Source organism: Alosa pseudoharengus, unplaced genomic scaffold, assembly GCF_046254945.1.
Source record: "Alosa pseudoharengus isolate Yale_2024_CS ecotype anadromous, Long Island Sound unplaced genomic scaffold, YU_APseudo_1.1 YU_APseudo_1.1_scf_9, whole genome shotgun sequence".
Lineage (NCBI taxonomy): Eukaryota > Metazoa > Chordata > Actinopteri > Clupeiformes > Clupeidae > Alosa > Alosa pseudoharengus.
In genome coordinates this window covers 2,114,711-2,136,347 of record NW_027468881.1, presented here as the reverse complement: position 1 = coordinate 2,136,347, position 21,637 = coordinate 2,114,711, and the positions used below count along the sequence as shown (strand labels likewise).

The following is a 21,637-nucleotide window of genomic DNA, read 5'->3' as shown; positions in this document are numbered from 1 at the left end:
AATGGTCTACTTTTTTTCAATACCTCCCAAGCCATGTGACCTAGGGACTCCAAACCAATGCAGAATAGTTATCCTATGTGGGACTAATAAGACACACCTCTTCTTATAGTCACTGTATGCACACTGTATTTTATATGAATATTTTTAAGAAAATACATTATTTGCCATCATGAATGGTCTCCTTTTTTCAATACCTCGCAAGCTTATTTCTCGCTAGACATCACAGATCAACATAGAACTGTTCTGCTATGTGATACTAATCAGACACGTCAATGTGAAATAATATTTTGCATGAACTATTATATTTAATTTTTTTTAAAGAATCATATTTATTTCATATGGAAAACAGCTTTTTGCTCAATAGCTGCCATATAAGGGGTCCTAGACAACACAGATCAATCCAGAACTGTTCTGCTATGGGGTACTTATCAGACACACCTAAATATGAAAAATGATTTGGCATCTACTATTATATGGAAGGTATTGAGAAAACACAGTTTCAATAGGAAATAAATGGGTACTATAAAATAGTATGTGCAAAAATTATATTAATTTGAGGTTTGTCTGATTAGTCCCATAAAGGATATTCTGCATTGGTTTGGTGTCCCTACGTCACTTCCCTTGGGGGGGGGGGGGGGTATTGAAAAAGGAGACCATTCCTTATAGGAAACGATGTATTTTCTTTAAAATATTAATATAAAATAGAGTGTGCTTTCAATGGTTATAGGAAGAGGTGTGTCTGATGAGTCCCATATAGGGTAACTATTCTGCATTGGTTTGGAGTCACTAGGTCACATGGCTTGGGAGGTATTGAAAAAAGGAGACCATTCCTTATGGGAAATAATGTATTTTCTTTAAAATATTAATGTAAAATACAGTGTGCATACAGTGACCATAAAAAGAGGTGTGCCCGATGAGTCCCATATAGGATAACTATTCTGCATTGGTTTGGAGTCACTAGGTCGCATGACTTGGGAGGTATTGAAAAAAGAGGACCATTCATATAGGAAATAATGTATTTTTTTACAAAATATTCATATAAAATACAGTGTGCATACAGTGACCATAAAAAGAGGTGTGCCCGATGAGTCCCATATAGGATAACGATTCTGCATTGGTTTGGAGTCACTAGGTCACATGACTTGGGAGGTATTGAAAAAAGAGGACCATTCATATAGGAAATAATGTATTTTTTTTTTACAAAATATTCATATAAAATACAGTGACTATAAAAAGAGGTGTGTCTGATGAGTCCCATATAGGATAAATATTCTGCATTGGTTTGGAGTCACTAGGTCACATGGCTTGGGAGGTATTGAAAAAAGGAGACCATTTCTTATGGGAAATAAGGTCTTTTCTTTAAAATATTCATATAAAATACTGTGTGCATATAGTGACTATACAAAGAGGTGTGTCTGATGAGTCCCATATAGGATAACTATTTTGAATTGGTTTGGAGTCACTAGGTCACATGATGTCAAAGCTATTGCCAAAAAAGACTATGAAGGTAATTCAGAAGGTACTTTTTAGACGGTCCCTAAGGTCGGTTGGGAGCAAGTAGACAGGTCATCTGTTTGTACATTGTGTGCAAACACGGGGTGAAACCGGCCGCATAATGTTTTTTTTTGAATATCTGTCGAATATCTGAATATCAAATATCAAACTAACTTCACCTCGGTGTTGACGCGGACACACACACTCGCTTTGCTGCCGTCCCTTTCTATATTAGCCTACAGAGCAACTAGGAGGACAGGCGCGTAACTACAAGTGGGATTTGGGTCTGTGGTTGCGTGGCAGTTTGCGAGGTAATATAATGTAAACTCTATTGTTGCTGCCAATCAACAAAAAGCATGCCTTTGTGTAGCCTACGTACACGGGATTTGATCAACGATAAACACAACCAAGAACAAAACCGTTTGAAACTAGCAGAAATTATAATCAGAAGTTAATTTTCACCAAAAACCGGGACAATTCGTGATCCGGGAAATACCATTAATTATCCGGGACAGTCACTCAAAAAAGAGAACAATCCCGGGAAATCCAGTGCATGTGGCAACCCTAAGCTAATTGAAGAACTTATGCAAGGCAAGCAAACAGGCAGTCGACATCAATTCCCTACTGACATTTCCTTTAAAATTACATTATGGATGTCCTTACACAAAGCCAACTTTGTCTAATCCTGTTAAGTTTCTCCCGTGTAACAGCTAATCCTGTCGCCTTGTGACTGCAGCCCCACCTCCGAGCAATTTCCGCTGCAAGAATCGGCAGGACACTGGTGGCACGTCGAGGATACAATAACATTCTCCAAGCTGATGGCACGAACTTTTATCCGAAAAAATCCACAGGGCACAGAGGCTGAATCTCCTTGATGTAGGCCTAACTTAATATTATTCACAGTTATAGACGATAGATATAAAAAGAAGACTTTCCGGAGACTGGACAATTTAATTCCAATGAACACCCAGAGTGAAACTTTTGAAGACAGTGACAGAGAAATATTTCCTTCCCAGTCGTAGGACTACAATAATTTTAGATTTGTAACATTTGTTTCTAAGTCGACTGACATGTATTCCTACGAGACGCTTGCATATTCGGGGGGCACCTTGCCGAGACGTATTCGAAATGTAAGTTTCCCTGCTCTTTTGAAATATTGTAGACTTAGGCTGGGCCTACATTAAGATAAGAGTTCTTTACAGCTGTAAGCTCGTTTCACTCACAAATTGAAATTGAATATTGGATTCATATTGGAATATGGATATTTTTCCAAAACTTGTCAAGTTCGTGAACTTGTCATTGTTTTTGTTGTGTAGCCTAATGATCAAATAGGACAAATCCTATCACAGACGTGTTAATCCTGTCCACCTAGTTTATTTAGCTAGCGAATACCTTTTCGCCATTATTTAACGCAGTGTCTTAAATGGTGGGTCGGGACCCAAAAGTGGGTTCACAAATGTAATGACAAACATCACCACGTACCAAACAAGTAGGCCTACTGGTATATTGTGTGTCTTACCATGTAGGCTAGCTCATGGTATCTGTTGGCTTGAACGCAAAAAAATATATATGTGTTGCGACTTCATGAACATGGGAAATTAATTGTGGGTCCCAGACCAATAACCACTGATCTAACGTATAGGCCTAGGCTAGGCCAACTGATATTTTTTAAAATTTTATCCCAGAAAACAGGCTTTCTGAGGGTCGCGTGTTATTTTAATTGTATTTAGGAAATTACATACAAATATAGCCGCGAGCGTCAATGGTGGACCCGAGCACCTGCCGTCCACGACCTGTGAAATTTCGGAATCCAACTGACATGTAGTGTGTTTGAGAAATGTACATACCGTAAAACTTCAAATAATAGCCGAGTCCCAAGACACCTGTCTCTTTTAAACGCCTGGTGTGGCTACAGGGTTGGGAGGCCGGTCTCAAATAGAGGCCTGGTCTGTTTTTTAGTTTCGGGTTGTATTTAATCTTCTAAACCCGCCAGATCATCTGTTTAAAGCCCAATTCACACCAAAGATTCGCAATGAGGCGAAACCGTTGCAGAAAGGAGTTGCAGCAGTGTGAATTAGATGTTACACGTTGTTGCAAGCCGTCGCAAAGCATTCACCATGTCTAGTCACAGTTGCAAGGTTTTAGAATGTTGCATCAAGTTGCTGGTTTATAGAATGTTGCAGCGCATCTCGTCGCAAATCTTAAGTGTGAATTGGGCTTAAGCCAGTATGGATCAGACTACGCAGTGCGCACGCTAACGTTATGACTAGATGGCGTTTTGATGACGCCTTTTTTCAATATGAACTATGCCTATATGTCTGACTTTGTCACCGTTCAATTCATCCCTTTAGTTTCATATTTGCGGACAGGTCAAGCGTAAGCTTGTGTTTATGCTGGCAACAAAAAAAGGGTTCACAAACGTTATTTTTTATTCTAAATGCGTACCGCCATGGCGATAAAGAGAAAGAAGTAGGCTATGATCTGAAATGTAAGCTGACTGTTGTCAAATTTGCCAAATAAAATATGGGAGAAACGATATGGTTCATGCTTTCTCATGCTGTCTCATTTGTGCCGAAAAGGAGGGAGAATGAAACATTACGCACGTTCCACTTTTGCATAAATAATTGAACGGTTTTGGTCAGGGCTGATAATGCAACTGTATTTGACAGAGGATAGATAGGCTAGGTTGCTAGTGACAAAATATGAGCTTTCAGTGTGATATGATTTCTTTGTAAATTACGTTTGATTAAAATGTGTTTAATCTGTTCTGGCTATATCCGCTATTTGGATCTTATCTCACTCAATGAACAACATCTCAACAATAAATGAATGATGATCCGTAGTTGTCCTCGGATAGCCTAGTCATATGGGTAGACATTCAGTGTGTTTGAAATAATTAATTCGATAATATTTTCCATCTTTGCAGAAGAATTTTTAATTTTGTGTAAAGGGAATTAAAGGCCTGTCCCTAATACTTATATATATTTGGGAAAACAAAAGTCCGGGCTATTATTTAGAGTTTGACGGTATGTGATTTCTGGCACATTTTCTTGCTTGGCCAGGTGGGGGCGCCTGGATGTCATCATAATCATAATATTTATTAACCTGAGAAGTTTCGGAACATTCATTCAAAGCATAGAACATTTCTGACGCACAGTTCCTGCTTGGCCAGATGTTGGTGATTTGCTAGGCAGGGAATTACACATGTGAATATCATCACAATAATGATATCCAATATTAACCCACCAATTAACCCTCTAGACCCCAGTGGAATTCTACAACAATGCCCCGGATTCCTGGGTTTTCTAAGAGAAAAGGGCAATTTGAGAAACATTTCAAATAACCAAGAATAACTAAAAATCTAATGAAAAGTGTCAATTGTAAGTTTCTTTCAGCTCTTTCAAATGATATATGATCCATTAAGAATTATATATTCTTGTTTCCCATAGACGGCCATAGGCCTACTCACTTACAGTCTCTTCTACAGTCTACAGTCTTTCACTAACAAAAAGTTATAAATATGGTTCACATGGGTATGTATTACTGTAGAAGCTGGGAAACAACTATACTATATATAACAACTATACTATATAAATACTATACTGATTTCATTGAAATAGACAGGCATATCTTGCACTTATTTGGGATTTAGCTAGACAGTTGGGCCTTACACCTAAAGAATGATGAGGATATGAATAACTTAGGGCAGAAGCATAGCACATGAAACCGTGACTCATTTAACTAAGCATGCCACCAAGAACAGGGACTGTTAAACCTGACATGGATTTACGTTTTGTTTTATATGCACGTTGTCATGTTATATAATTGATCTAAACTTGATCAGTTGATGATAATGAACCTGTTGCACTCATTCACTAACCTTCAACCTATCCTCGGCTAACATTACGAGTCTCAGACTAACGTTACTTCAGTGAAGGTAGCAAATTAGCAGGCTATTTTTTGTAATCACAAATGAGATGAAGAGACATTAGCATACTTGTATACAAATACATTTTCCTGACATCCATAAGCAGAAAACACAATGGTGGTTCCCGCTTTTCTTATTAGTCAACATAAAAACTCATTGAGAGAGAACAGATACATAAGTAGTAGTTTGCAATAACTATCTGTAAGTGGGATAATGATAATGTTAGCTTTACTGAACATGGCAGAAAGGAGTAGGCTAATGTTAATGTTATGTGTGTGTTAAGATATAACTGCAAATAAACCTGGCATGGGTTTATCATAAACTTTATGGTTAATTAGGCTATGACCCATCACTGAATTATGCCTGTATTTTGCTGGTGCTAATGTAACCTGCGTTGTGTTGAACCTGCGCGATTCAGCTCTGCACACGCCCGGACTCGAACCTGCGAACAGCAGCACCTCGGATCGGGAGGCGAGCGTGCTGACAGTTGAGCCAATAGCCCAGGCTACTGGCTCGCATGCCAGCAGCACTCTTGAGGCGTCGGGGAGTGAGGTTTACTAACGTTTCACAAGCACAGCTAAGCTAGCTGGCATCCGTTACACTAGCTAAACTCAAACTGACTTTATACGAATAGTTAGTCATGACAAACGGGAGGATGCTAACGTTAAATATATTACACTTTCATATTTTTATTTTGTAATTTTCTTACATCAATATGATCGTCACTGACATCAAAACATGGTGGATGCACTATTCTAATGAGAAAAGACGCGGATGCTTGTTAGAAGCCATAACTCGAGGCACCGTAAGTCCTCAGGCGGTCAGTCAACAGCGTGTGTAGGCTAAACTCAGATTGAGTGTCTAGATATTATCATAATCATAATATCTATTAACCTAAGAAGTTTCAGGATGTTCATTCAGATTACTTTCTGTTATGTTACATTTTACTGTGATGTCATTCAGTAGGTGGCACTACACTACAATTACATAGGCTACGATGATGCATCTGGAAGTGACCAATTTACCACAAACGTTTTGTGATCTAATTTGCAACAGTTGAGAAGTGATCCTAGAAAGTTGTTTTTATTCTACTGGACATGGTATGGTGCGGAAGGGGTGGCATGATCCCTCTTCATGTTTGCCTTAAGGCTGTTTCATGCTTCTGTATAGTTTGTGTCTCTCTGTGTGGTGTGTGTGTTTCTCTGTGTATGTGCGTGTGTGCCTGTGTGAGTCTGACTATGGTGTTTGTGTTTGTGTGTGTGTATGTCTGTCTGTGTGTGTGTGTGTGTGTGTGTGTGTGTGTGTGTGTGTGCTTCTCTCTCTGTCTCTGTGTGTGTCTGTGTGCGTCTCTGTGTGTGTGTCTCTCTCTTTTTATCACTCTCTCTCTGTGTGTTTGTGTGTCTCTGCGTGTGTGTGTCTTGCCATCTCTTTCTTTCTGTGAGTGTGTGTGTGTTTGTGTATGTGTGTGTCTCTGTGTATGTGGGTCTGGCTCTCTGTGTGCGGTGTGAAATACACAGTAGCCTAATATATCAATATCATTATCTTTCTATTAATGGTGTGTCTCTCTGTGTGTGTGTCTCTCACAGTGTGTGTGTGTGTGTCTCTCTCTTTCTCTGTGTTTGTGTGTGTGTGTGTGTGCATGCGTGAGGTGCATGTGTGTGTGTGTGTGTGCATGCATGTGTATGTGTGCAGATCTTTCCTATGTTTGCAATGTACAGGCAGGTCAGTTTTATTGTGTGTGTGTGTTAGTGTTAATTTTGTCACCTATTTTAAATTAGTCTTGTTAGTCTTTGTCATATATAGTCATTCAAATATCATTTTTGTTAGTCAAGTTTTAGTTGACTAAAAGTCTCTTTTTTTTACTGGCACATTTCATGCTTGGCCAGATGGTGGCCCTATGCTAGGCATCTGAATTACATGTGATTATCATCACAATAATAATTTCCAATATGTTATACCTACCAAGTTTCAGATAAATCAGTTAAAGGTACTCTAAGCGATGCCACGCGTTTTTTAGGCTAAATCATTTGATGTCACTTACTGCAAACAGCACCAACAGAACCAACTGCTAGCTGTCTGTGTCCTGAATACACTGTAAAAAAATGCAATCTCTGTGGACAGCCCAGGCTCCAAGAATGGCAACAAAAACAACCTGAGCAAACCTAGCCCATGAAAACATAACAAACTGTTCCAGCAGAATACAGACGAGATGCGTGTTTAGGAGAGTTTCAATTGCACGGGAGGGAGGGGGAGGAAGTAGCGAGCTAGCTCTCTGTTTTGTTTGAAAAGTCAACAGAAGAGACGTTGCCCAGTATCGCTTAGAGCACCTTTAAGGCATTGCCCATTTCTGGTACATTTCCAGCTTGGCCAAGTGGTGGCGCTTCTGCATACGTTCATAATCATAATATCTGACATAATATCTACTGATTAGTAGATAGGTGGAGGGTGGCGCATCAGGCCAAAACACAACATGACACCATCAACATCAGTTGAGGGCTGCAACTTCACTTTTTCAAATGACAATATCCTGGCCGGACTACTGTTATCAGTGATATAAGTATTTGAAATGAACATGATTTCTTAACGTCTAGTGACATATATAAAGAGTTTTAGACCCTGACTTAGGCTGACCAGCTATGATGTGACTTGGAATCATACAACACTTCGGGCCCTATCATGACATTCTAAAGTGCATCGTCACTCGTCAAAAGTCTATTCAAATTTAGTAGGATGTCCAGTTCACATTGGGAGGGGTTTCGTTCTCAAATATGGAGCGCATGGCGTAACAAGGTGTTCCTAGGTCTTTTAATCAGTCATATGGGTGTGTTTGGGGCGTAACATCATTTTAAACCAATGAGAATGACATCTGTCATTCCCTTTAACGGCGCAACGCGCGATATGTCAAATAAATGCATCGGTATTTTGGCATTCAACGGCGCATTTGAAGGAGCCTGCTTGCGAGACCGTATGGAATAGTCATTCTTAAACCATGCTTTACTAAAACCTAGCATAGCCTTCACGCATTTCCACTCGTCTATTATTTGAACTCATTGGCAAAGTGAAACTAACTTCACCAAGGAGTCAGTCAACGACAAGACAGTTATATGCAGTTACTTTCACTATTGACTGACAATGGGTTACGGGACAAAGGGTTACGAAAACATAGGCTGGAAAAAGCAACACTTACCCTAATGCTGCTCAAATGACTGAATAAAACAACATTTATCCTGCAGAGGAGTTGCTTATATCTCGTGACAGTGCGTCTTCAGCTGTGCTCCATACGTGTCTCTCGCCTCTCCCCTAATCACTTTTAACCGTCATTACCAATTTGCAAATGATGGTGAATAACTAACTCATCATGAGATGTACAGTATTTCGTAATATCTTTATTCTAATTATGTTTCCCATTGTAATCGTGCAATTTAATGCTTTGCATGGACGTGCGCTGGTGTGCGTTCATGAATGATAGAAGGATGGTGCGTGCACCTGCCAATATGACTGTTGACATGCGCTCTTAAAATAGCATATGAACAACTCGCCATTGACTTCTGACCAGGTTTAGGTGGTGTATGATAGCGATTTTTAGACAATGCGCGAGTCCCCTCCCTAGGTTGTTAATTGCCACACCCCTGGGCGCAATGCTTAAAAAATAAACGTGCAAAATACCGAATTCAACTTTCCGCGGGTGAATAACGAGTATTACGCCATGCGCTGGTGACCCAAAATACAGCCCTTCATGTTGGCAAAAAAACTTAACAAAAAACGAAAAAAAGGCAAAGGTACAAGACTGTATTTCATTTCCAAACGAAGGAACTACTCATCCCATAAGCCTTTTCAAACTGCACATTCGAATATTTGCAGCCTAACGATAGTTTAATGTCAGACAGATGTTTTTAATGTCAGACAAAAAGATGACTAACTTACCGTTTCCATTGAGTAAATTCAACTTTCAAGATGAAAAAATTGTTTTCATCAGATGGCCACACATCTGTTCTGACAGCCTCGGTATAGCTAGGCAGATAATAGAAAAATCATACAAATAGTGATACAAGCACTAAATTTGGCACAGTTGTTCTCTAGGACATACTTAAAATTGCCTGATTTTTCACTCAAAAATTCAAGATGGCGGCCATATTTAAAGATGGTTTTCCTCATAGACATGCATACTGGCTCAATTTCACCAACGGTAACAGACAGTGGAGGATCCAAGGATTCCAACAGTACCTCATTTTTGAAAACTGGGCTGCCATCTTGGATTTTCCCGTGGCAAATCAGACAAATTGTTTTAGTATGCCGTAGAGAACAACTGTGCCAAATTTGGTGCTTGTATCACTATTTGCACGATTCCACTAAAAAACTGCTCTGAGCCGCCCTACTAGCAATGCCTTTATCAGGGAAGACTTTGAATATTTTAGGGAAATAATGGCAAAATAAATTCTGCATATATTTAAACAATATTTCCCCATAGAGGAAGAGTCCAGATGCTAAAATAGCCATAGCCTATGCCTTCTATGCAGGCAGGCAGATTAGCTTTGTTTTCCCTTTGTTTGTTTGGTAGCATATCAGTGTTGTATTGGGGAGGATCTGGGCTTCATAACACTTGGAAAATAGTTTTGATACTTCACAAAACTGCAAGCAGGAGTGAAAGCAAGCCAGTCGCATGGACACACAAGATCTCTTTCCAGTAAGTGCTGCTTTGAAAACTAAATAGGTTATTGACCTACAACAAATATTGTTTGTAATATTTTTTTTTAGGTACAGTTTTGTTAGGACATTGATTCCAATTACATTAATGAACGTGTGTTTACAAGGCGGAGACATAAAACCATTCGGTTGTGGACAATTTTATGATCATTGGTGATTTATAAAGTCTAAAATAATACACATGATAATAATACACATACACACGTTTTTTGTGCATACAATCAGTTGAAAAATTATATAAGATCAAGTGTGGTGTCTATGCAACCTTTTTATAAATGAAGCCTCTTGATATCAGAAATAAAATGTACACTCGTTACCATCCAAACATGGACCTTGGGTTGTTTTTAGACTGGAGTTCTCTGAAAAAACAGCTATAATTGCTTTCAACTACATTGCCTTCTCTTTTTTTATTGTAAAAAGGGATCCTCTGCTGCTGTTGGGCAATGACAACATTTCTGCAGAAATGTGGTGTGGTTTGATACTCCACTACACTTACAAATGTGCAAATTGCAAAACAGAGAAGTGTGTGAGCTCAGTAAGAATATCCATTATCCATGTATTCATTCATGCACCATATTTCATCCTGTTTTGACTTTAAACACAGACCTACATCATGGGAATGTGCATACACATGTTCCTACATCAGGTTTTATACAAAGATTGATATAATTGGCACCTACTGTAGTCTTAATAAGCACTCTAAACTTGTTTGAGGTACTCTAATGTTGACTAGATTTGTACTATGCTAATCATGAATGTGTGGGCATGGCATGTAGGCACCAAATGGATGTCTGTCTCTCCAAAGCATCTTGGCTTCACTCCCATTACAGACAAGCAGCTGTGTGTGTACCGTGTGACTAGAGAGCCTAGTCTAGGAGCTGGCCATCTTGAAGTTGTGCACTGCTCTGCCCTTGTTTGGAAGCGACACAGTCATTTCTTTCCTCAGTGTTTCAACCTCCCACAAGGGCACAGGGCACATGTACAACAATAAGGCCTTGTGTTAGAGTAACATATGTAGTGTAGGATCACACAATTAGACTTTATACATAAATGAACCATTGAATGCAGTCTTGAACAACTCTGCAAATGATAGCAGACATTCCCAACAGGCTCAACACAAAGGACACTTTATGGTTGCCTTTTCAATGATTGAGAGGATTGTCACATACATAGAGACTTACATACAGCCTGTTGTAAAACATGTAGTGAAATGGCATTTAGCTGCTTAACTTCCCTGCACAGAGAGAATACAAAGAATTTAGAAAGAATTTAATAGATTGAGAGAGGAGGGGATAAAAAGTCCAGTGTGTGTAAGTGCAGTATGGCAAGACCATGTGTAATTTTAAGTTTGTTCAGGATGCGGAAGGTCTTTCTGTTTTAACCATGTGGGAACAGAGGCCTCTGCCTGACCTGTGGTTTAAACAGTCTATGGTCATGGTGTGAAATCTCCTTTTAAATATTTTGAGCACTTGTTCTATACCTTGTACTCTTCTGGTATAGATATCCTTGAAGGTAGGAAAAAGTGCTCTGATGGTGCATTCAGCAGATCTTACAACTCTCTGTAGGGCACTGCAGTCACAGGCTGTACAGTTCCCTTACCAAGTGATGATGCTACCTGTTAGAACACTCTCCACTGCGGAAGTACAGTTTTTTGCCTGTGTAGATTGTTGAACTGGTACCACTGCTACATCCTCCACCTGATTCAGGCAGGCCTGTTGATTGCTGTTGATTATCAGACCCACCACTACTGTGTCATCTGCAAATGTCATGATGGCGGAATGACTGCTGCTGGCTCTGCAGTCATGAGTATAGATGTTGTACAGCAGGGTGCTTAAACAGCCTTGGGGGTCACAGCTGATGGTTAATGTGCCAGATGCCAGACTGCCCACTCTGACCACCTGTGATCGGTTGGTGAGAAAGCTGAGTATCCATTTGCACAGTGAGGTGTTCAATCACAGAGTCCTCATCTTTGTGACCAAAGTGAGAGGGCCTATGGTATTGAATGCTGAAATATAATCAATTAACAGCATTCACACATAATTCCCCTTCCCTCCCTCCAATGTGGTCAGGTATGCTGAAGGCTCCTGTTGGCTCTATAGGCAAATTGGAGGGGGTTGAAGAACTTGGCAGGGATGAGCGAATTAAATTCTTCACAAGCTTCTCAAAACACTTAATAACCGTTGATGTCAGAGCCACTGGGCGGTAGTCCTTATCTGTGGTCTCTATGGTTTATGACAGTTAAACCAGGTATGGATAGATTTCATTATGGGATTTTCTAGGTGTTTGCTCCTAATCAAGACTCAGTGAGGAAATGACATTCATTAATGAGTCTCAACTATCAGCAATAATTGATTGATTGTTGGTTGATAATTACGACCCAATGACAGAGGTGATATAAACTTCCACAATTATTGTACATGGAATATTCAACAGTGGGTATATGTTCTGTATGACAGAGCCTCACACATTTTTTTAAAAGATGCTGCTCACTACTTATCTTGGTTTCACAGAAATTAATCAGTTGATTCAGAATGAATTGCTGAATTCTGCCCCGTCTCTCTTAAACCCCCTTTAAGAGAAATAAGGAGCTAAAGAACAGCAAAAGAGTATTTTAAGATCTTGAGTTGGTCTTGGTTTGAGACAAGAGGAAAGCTGAAAGCTTTCTTAGCAGATGAAATTCAGAAATATAAGACAATGGTCAAAATCTACATTGATGTTAAACTGAACTCAAATGTGTCTAGGAAACATAGGCTAGAGAAAGCAAGGATCTTGTTTTGAAATTTAATTTTATTTGCTCTATGAAATTATCATCACTATAATCATAATATTTCACACTTCAACTTTTTTTTAACCTTCATGAAAACATGGCATGGTTTATAGGCTAGTTACTTAGGGCCAGATGTACGTACATTTGCGAACGTAGCGTTATCAGCGTCATAGACACACCGCAGATTGCGAACGCTGTCAGACCCAAGTTTCCGTCGTATTTATCAATCGTTCAATCCTTAGTGTAAACTGCGCCTTTCTCTGCCCATAAACGCAATACGAACGTCCACAACTGAATGGCAGCGCCTACATACAAGCGCAGTTGAATGAAGTTAACTGACAACATTAAAAAGAATCAAATGTTTAGCGATCATGAAATAATACCATTCATGATAAGATGTAAACAATCAGGGAGATAATGAAGATCAGTAGTTTTACTCAAACTACTTGTGCACGTAGGCTATGGAAGATTGGTCAAACTTGATTTTACACGCACATTGCGAAACAAATACGCCTGAAGTGGGTGCAAAAGCGTTAGTACATCTGGCCCTTAGTCTTTTCTCTTAATATCTCTCAATATATTTTAAACATTTCCCTTTCAGAAATGGAGACCTCTGACACAGTCATCAGAACTAATCAGGTCAGTTTCTGTTATTTTTATTCTATCATGTGAATAAAATCTGATCAAATGACTCAGAAAAAGACAATTTTCAACCATTTTGCTCATTAGACAGGAGAAAATACAATACAAATGCAAATACAATATAATACAAATACAATTAAGTCAGAGGATTCAGGATTAGTTTTGTTTGAAACTTCAGAAATTACAGTTTGTTTGGGATTTCAATTCTGACCTGACCTCTTGACCACTAATTCATTTCTCATTTAACTTTGTTTCATAGTCATTGTGATACATTTGCAAGTCATGAATTAAAGTAGCATATGGAGACTTTAGGAGTCTTTCACACTATTGTGCTTAATACCTTATTGGTGAAAGAGTTAGGACATCAGCAGTTATGCTCACATTCAAGTGCAATTGTATGTATGTGAGCTATCGTGTGCAGGTTGTTTAGCTTTAAATAATAAAAAATAATCTTTTTCTAGGACAAACGTGGTCCTGGAGAAGAATGCAGATGAGACATTTGGTTTTGAAATTCAGGTAAGACCATATTCCAGCTTCCTTTAAGGAAGGCTTGGCAATGTATTTTTAGGAAACATTTTTTATATACCATGCCTTGTAAAAGTATTCAGCCCCCCTGGGAAATCATTACTGTTGTCTTGACAAGATATCTACACACATTTGCCTAATAAGTGCTTTCATTGTAAACATGTATTATTACGTAAATAAAGGCTAAATAAGTTGTTTGTTAAAATAAAAAATGTATTAATTAAAAACTAAAATATCCTGTTTGATTTCAGCTCCTATACATTAATGGGTAAAGAACCCATTTGGTGCAGTAACAATAAAGTGCGATAACAACCTTTGTAAAAACAACAAGCTGTTTGGCTGTAGTGGCCGGCAAGCGGCTATACAGTTAAAACAAGTGGGTTAATAGCAGTAATGAGTTCTGTTTAAATCTCCTGTATTTTGAAAGCTAAATGTTGGCAGGTATGCATATTGCTCCTTACTACCTCAGCTGCCATCTTCTTTGAACAAGTAGCAATATTCATTCATTCATTCATTCATTCATTCATTCATTCATTCATTCATTCATTCATAAACATTTCCATGGCAATGGTGATCAACACCAGACGCTGCTTTACATGCTTTACATTGTTGGATTTTAGGTAGTGTAGGACTTCTAAATAAAGGAGAGCTCGGTGAATGGGCACAAAGCTGCCTTGAACTGGAAACACCGTCGTTTCCTCTTAAGCAAATCTAGGGCTTCCTCATTTCTATGTCTTCTTCTCAACCAAAGTTGATATTATATGAACTTGTGGTGTCTGTAGTGACATATACAGTCGCATCAATTTCGTAGCTTGTGGTAAGTCTATCTGGGATGGTCACAATCTCATGGCTTATAATCAAATTCTCAATGGTGAAAATTAATGGGATTTTTACTTCTAGAACCAGAGTGGACGGTCATTTTTGAGCTCCATTCAACCTAAATGAGAATGAAGCGAAATTCACTGCAGCGGAAACCTACTATTTTTTTCCTACTGGTGTGCCAAGCTCAAACTTCTCCAGGTTTTCTTGTGATATTGTGTCAAATGTGTCTCTATTCATTGTCCCTTCAAGCTTTTCCAGTTCTCACAGTTGAGAAACATCCCCACACTACCATATCACTTCCATATTTTACAATAGCTATAGTGTTTCTTGAGTCTTTGTCAGGGTTAGATTTACATTATATGTAGCGTTTTGATTGGCCCAAATGGTCTATTTCAGTGTCATGTGACCATGTACTGAACAATTTGGCTGTTGACAGGATATCCATGGTATCCTGGATCCGCGGCAGAGGATGGGCATCCTTAACGGTAGGTTCATTGAGAACCCGAGGTCCTTCCTCTGCATCATAACTATGGGCAAAGAGAGCTCTGTTCTAGAACCTTTGACTGCTCGTTAGAATCTACTTGTTTTTCAAATACCATCCTACGTTGATGCTTTTTCACGGAAGGCCCAGGCAGGGTTTGAATATCATGCTTCATGTGGGCAGTGGTAGTGTAGTGGCTAAGGAGCTGGGCTAGCTGGCAGTAGCCTGAAAAATTGTGGGTTCGATTCTTGGCATCCAGTGTCCTTGAGCAAGGCACTTAACCCTGAGTTGCTCTGGGGACAATAGCCCTTGACATATGTAAGTTGCTTTGGATAAAAGTGTCTTCTAAATGAATAAATGAAAATGTTATGCTTCACTAGGCCTGTGTGACCCATATCATGTGGCTCCTTGGAGAAAACATGCTGATATGCGCTGAGCAACTGTACCAACTCGTGGCGTTCCCCTGCACTTCAGCAGAGCTCTCAGAGCTGAGAGCGTATAATGCTTGCAAGTGGTCAGGCACACCAGAGCCCCGGTCTGTGGTGAGAGATGGCTCAGTAGACATGCTGAGGGGCTGAACAATAGCCGCTGTCTGCAGAAAACCCACAATGTTGCCTTTCTTTACTTTGACAGGGGCGGCACCCAGATTGTATAGCCTGATAGCCAATGGTTGGGGAGAGTATCCACTACTACACGGGCCATGAGTAGTGTATAAACCCTTAACCCCTGGTAGGACTCAAGAGTACATCACCGCCAACTGGCTCACGGATGTACGCATTACCAAGCACAATGTATTCAGGTCCCTACTCCAGGATAGTTGTGTGGGCTATTCTTACAATGTGCACCCTAGGCTTGTTGCTGGGATTGAAATAGGGCACTTGCTCCCCGAATTTTCTGGCTGCCAAAGTCAAGGTGTGTTCGTGACTGTTCCGAGAACGGATGGACCAGAACGGCTTCTGTGTTCTCAGCCACATCGGCAACGATGAAATTCACAATAGCTGTGTGAGGGCCGATCTGAATGGGCAGGTAGATCTCCCCACGGACATTCACATTGACTGAACTTATGCCTTGCAAATACTAAACAGTAGATGGCTGGAGTGGCAGCTTAATGTCTGGGTCAATGCTGTTATAACATCGGAAAGGCAGCACATTTCTCCGAGCTCTGCTGTCCAATAGAGCACATACCTCCATACAATAGAGCAACACATGTATGCACATTTCAGGGCCCAAACATTTCACACTCAGGGCTGGGGGCGGTATTCGGACTAGGGTTGGGCGATGTCCCCTAAATTGGCATTTGACGATGTGTACAGTAAAACATTGTGATGGACAATGATATCGTAGGGGGGGGGGGGGGGGTGTTAGTAAACACTAATTAATTACCATATGTCTGTACAGAAATACATTTATAATTTTCTACATAAAAAATAAAAAATATATTATATAGGCTATACGGCCTGATGAAAGTGGACATCTAAGAGAGACATATTGACCAGGCTACCGAAGTTGGGTGGAAGATCTGCTTCAAAAAAAATCGTGGTGACAGACGGATTGACAATCAATATGAACACTTGCGTTTGTACCAAACAGCAGAATATTACACATTGCCAGCCTTTGCTGGGCCTAGCAAAAAAGCTACTTACAGTAAGACTACTATCGTGGTCACTCATTTAAAATCTTCAGTAGGCTACGCTATGCAGCATCCCACGTTATCAGGCTACCGTCTATGCTGACTATGAGGGCGGCGAGAAGTGAAGAGTTGCGATCGCGCAGTCCAGGCTATAGGAGGGCGAAGTAAAAAAAAAACTTTTACAAATAACGAATCCCGATTACCACTCCGCTGCTGTCTGGGACTTTTGCTAAATGCATGAAATACAAGCCTTACAGTGAAAGACAGATAGGCTACCTCCTGATCCTATAATTAACGAAAGAAATGGTTTATTTTAACACAGAGGATAACAACGCATTTGACGCTCGCTGTAGCCTCGCAAAAATATTTGAGCGCTAGAATGTCCTAGCCTTGTCGTAGCCTAACAATAATAATTCAATTGGACTATTTTCTGCTAAAACATTAGGCTACATATTTTACGTCCAATGTAGGCTATAGGCCTGCGAGACATGTAGGCTACAAAAAGACAAACACATTCACGTCACAGTCAGGAATTATTTGAATAAGACGGTAGACTAATAAGTCTTTTATTTTATAAGACAGTAGACTAATACGTGATAACTGTTTGGCTGATAACTGTTTGGCGTGGCATCACGATGGTTGCTTCCCATCGTGATGTCTGTCAACCATCACTGTGTATCATCGTCCATCGGCACAACCCTAGTGCGGACTGCACAGGTTCTGGTGCTGCGGTTCAGATGATGTGGAAAGCTCACATCCGTCTCGATCAGGATTGTCTCACTCATGTATTGCAGTTGTCCTGGCCCGTTGCTCTGTAGCTTTCTCACAAAAGTGCATGAGCTGAGTCACGCTGGCAGCTGCTCGCCTAATGGCATCACGTTTATGGGCAATCTCATAGGCAGGGGCGTAGCACCAAATTCTGGGCCCTATGCACAAGTGGTGGCCATGGGCCCCCCCCCCCCCCCCAACCAACCAACCACCGGCATAGCATATAGATATATTAGCAGGCAAATCCAATGTAGCCTTATGGATGTGACTGAACATGCTTAATATTTAAATATTCTGTGTAAAATGTCCTCAAATTTCATTTTTCATTTGCTTCATAAAAACATAAGAACATTTTATTTTTCTGATGGTTGTGGCAAAAAAATGGTCTATTCTAACTAGACTAGACCAGTGTTTTTCAACCACTGTGCCGGGGCACACTAGTGTGCCGTGAGAGATCAGGTGTGCCGCAGAAAATTACCCAAATGTCACTCACTGGTCCAGAAAAGCAACTGTTGCATCAAAGAATTTATAACCACATGCTCTCATTTATTGTATGATTGCACTATTTGTGGTATGCAGGCATTGTACAACGGGGGCCCCATATCCAGTATTCACAGAATCATCACATATCCAGATAACAACAATTAAATTAGATATAGTCACCTACAAATGAAACAGAGGGCGCTTGTTTTATTGAGCAGGTCTTCCATAGAAGCCATAATAAGGCCATATCTGTGTATTATTTGAAATTTTAGGCTATGCTATGGTATGTTTATTTTTTCTTCACACAGGATGTTAGTGTGCCGTGGGACATTTTAAGTGTCAAAAGTGTGCCGTAGCACAAAAAAGGTTGAAAAACACTGGACTAGACTACAGACAGAGCATGACAGTGTTGCTAAATATACATTGCAGTATAGCCTTTCATGTGATTTCATTTTAAACTATAGGCTCACCTTGTCTCAAGTCCACATCAGATGGTGAGAGGTCTGCTGCTGCTGCATCACCCATAGACTGTATATATAGAACTGGACAGTGTGCCGTCTGTTAAGAGTGATGCGAGCGCTAGTCCAGAGCCCCCTGGTGGCTGGCTGCAGTACAATGTGTAACTCCGCCCACCCCCATGTATTTCAATGGCCAAGTAGCCAACTTTCCGTGTCACTTTTCTCACCTAAAACAATTTTTGTATCAACAACTTTTTATTCGAAAAAATAGTTTTCAAGATGCTTCAATACACACAATTTTTCTTTTCTCGCTGAAATTATTTTTTTTTATGTTATATTAACAAATCTAAAAAGGGCGTGTTTAGACCTATGATTGACAGCTGGCTGGCTGCAGACACGACGCTTTGTCCATTATGTTTTACCGTCTAGGCTGCAGACACTACCACGTCATCGCTCACTTATTTTAACGACACCTGATTTCGACACATAATCTAACCTAAAGAAGTGTTGCTGTTATTATCATTAGGCTATATCTTATCACAGTCTGACTAAATACATATTGATAGTCATACATTGTGTAGTTGTTTGTAAGAGACATCGTTGTTAGTTGTGACCGATTCTTTGTGAAAAAAGATATGTGCTGTTCTTTCGTAGATGCTAAGTATATTAGCTCATAGCATGCTACATCATGCTAGCATTAGCCAGTTGATAGGTAAAGTAAAAGGGCTCTGCTTGCTATATTGATCCGAAGTGACGTTAGCCATAGTCACCATCATTTACAGTCCTACTTGTTTCAAATGGTATAACGTAACCAGTGATTGCCGTCATCATCGTTGCAACTTCATTTGAATACACTTTGTCACTGGAGAAGGCGATGTGAAGTTTCATTAACGTTAACTCTTGCTTAGTTTTTGTGAATGGCAATAAACGCCACCTAGCCTGCTAGGTCGACAACCTCGGTAGATTCTATGCCCATTTATGAATCAGCCCGACAAATAACGTTACTTGTGTTTTAGTGAACACATTATTGGACCATAGCTTAACGTGAGGAGGGATTCAAAGTTACAAATGGCCAATTTGCTTAGTATGCTCAGAACAGCGGTATCTGAAAATGCGTTAAGGTATCGTTGTTACCTGCGATTGCACTGCTGGAGAAGCATTTTGCATTGGTATGATTTGATCAGGTCTTGCCAGTGATGTGTAAATCCTCCCGTAGATGTACATCATTTCAAAATAATACGTCTAAATTGAATAGGCTCTCTCAATATGTCTGTAATCGTATGCCTCTACCACATGCTTGCTAGTCTTTCACCAGAGAGGGTGCTCCATTATAAATCAAAAATGTAATATTGCAGCCTTCATGTCAGCTGTAAAAATATGAGAGCATGGATCTACTACATCAGGATACTCTGTAAACATTTTACACATAATCAGGAAGCTACTTTGCTGTTCAGTGTGTGATGTGTTTAAAGTGGTACTACGTTTAAAGAAACATTTTTATTCTTTGTTTCAAGTGCATAAGAAAATACCACATTATGATGATGATGGTTATGGTTACCCTTAACAAATACAAAACAATATAATACTTAAAACAGGGATCAATCAATAGCCTAATGAAATAAACAATGAAAATGAGGGGGGTTAAGCAATAATAAATGATAATGCCCATTTAATCAATAATATAATAACAAAAACATGGTAAGACTACATTAAGGAGAATATCAATAATAAACAATGTCAAATTAATCAACAGCCTATAATGAAAATAAAACAGTACTACTGCATACAAACCATAATGTATAAGTGCTTAAAAGACCAAAAACTATCACAAGAACGAAGAGCACTGGGCAACTCATTCCACCAACATGGAACCACTGAGGAAAAGAGTCTTGAATTTGACCTAGCGTTTAAGACTGGTCGACACAACAGACGCTCATCAGAAGACCACAGTGGGCGGTTGGGGATGTATATCTTGATCATTGAATTAAAATAACAAGGAGCAGATCCAGTCAGTGTCCTATAGGCCAAAGTGAGAGATTTAAATTTAATTCTGGCTACTGTAGGGAGCCAATGGAGAGTAACTAGGAGTTACGATGTGTCCTCTTTGGCTGATTGAAGACCAGTCATGTTGCAGCATTCTGAATGATAGATCACACAAATGAAATAAAAAAAACATTCAATATTGATTTAGTATCAACCAATAATTATTCTGATATTAATATTATTGTAATGTCTACATCTTTGTGTAGGCTACAGTTAAATACTAAGCAATGACCCGCTGACTTAAATACCAAGGCAGTTAAATGACCGTGGTATGGTATAGTCTACGTGATACACAGGACTACACAGTAAACCCATTTGAAAAGCATCATCATCTCAGTATACCCATTTAAAATAGGCAAGGATACGTATTTAATAACATTTGGGGTTGCTCACAGTATACCCACCACTACAACTAACTAACTAGACTACACCACTGGTTAAATGGCGCATTGCAATTTACAATTTGTGTGAGTTCAGGGGCATACAGAAAGTTGAAGTTTGGGTGACATCAATAAAGAAAATAGAAACAAAGGGATGTGTACAGCCTCAAGTATGAATGATGTCACATTAACAGAAGGTTCAGAGCAGCGGCAGACCTTTCTTGGTGCCACGCAAGTTATTGAAAGTCATGTGTTTTCAGAACGTAGTGGTGCTGTGCCATGTCCCATGTATAAGGGGCTTCAGGTTGATCCAGTGACGGTGGGTGATGATGTCAGGGAGATGGATGTCAGGGGACTTGGAGAAAGGGGGAGGACATGCCACCTCAGACCACCCCAGCCAAACCACTTCACGTAGGCATTCCCCCTTGCTTGCAGAGTAATGTAGACCATGGAGACCACCTTGCCGCCACCTCCAGTACATTCAGCCATCACCCATATCTTACCTGCAAAAA

The 21,637-nt window shown here is 39.8% G+C and overlaps 1 protein-coding gene across 1 annotated transcript in view; it reads left to right on the top strand.

The window, feature by feature from the left end:
• Positions 1-1,790: 1,790 nt before the first annotated feature.
• Positions 1,791-21,637, top strand: part of tamalin (trafficking regulator and scaffold protein tamalin) — a 51,722-nt gene continuing 31,875 nt past the window's right edge. Inside the window, exons 1-3 of the mRNA XM_076276137.1 lie at positions 1,791-2,624; positions 13,495-13,532; positions 13,997-14,051. Coding sequence (XP_076132252.1) covers positions 2,565-2,624; positions 13,495-13,532; positions 13,997-14,051 — 153 coding nt within the window. The 5' untranslated portion in view covers positions 1,791-2,564. The remainder of the gene's footprint in view (positions 2,625-13,494; positions 13,533-13,996; positions 14,052-21,637) is intronic.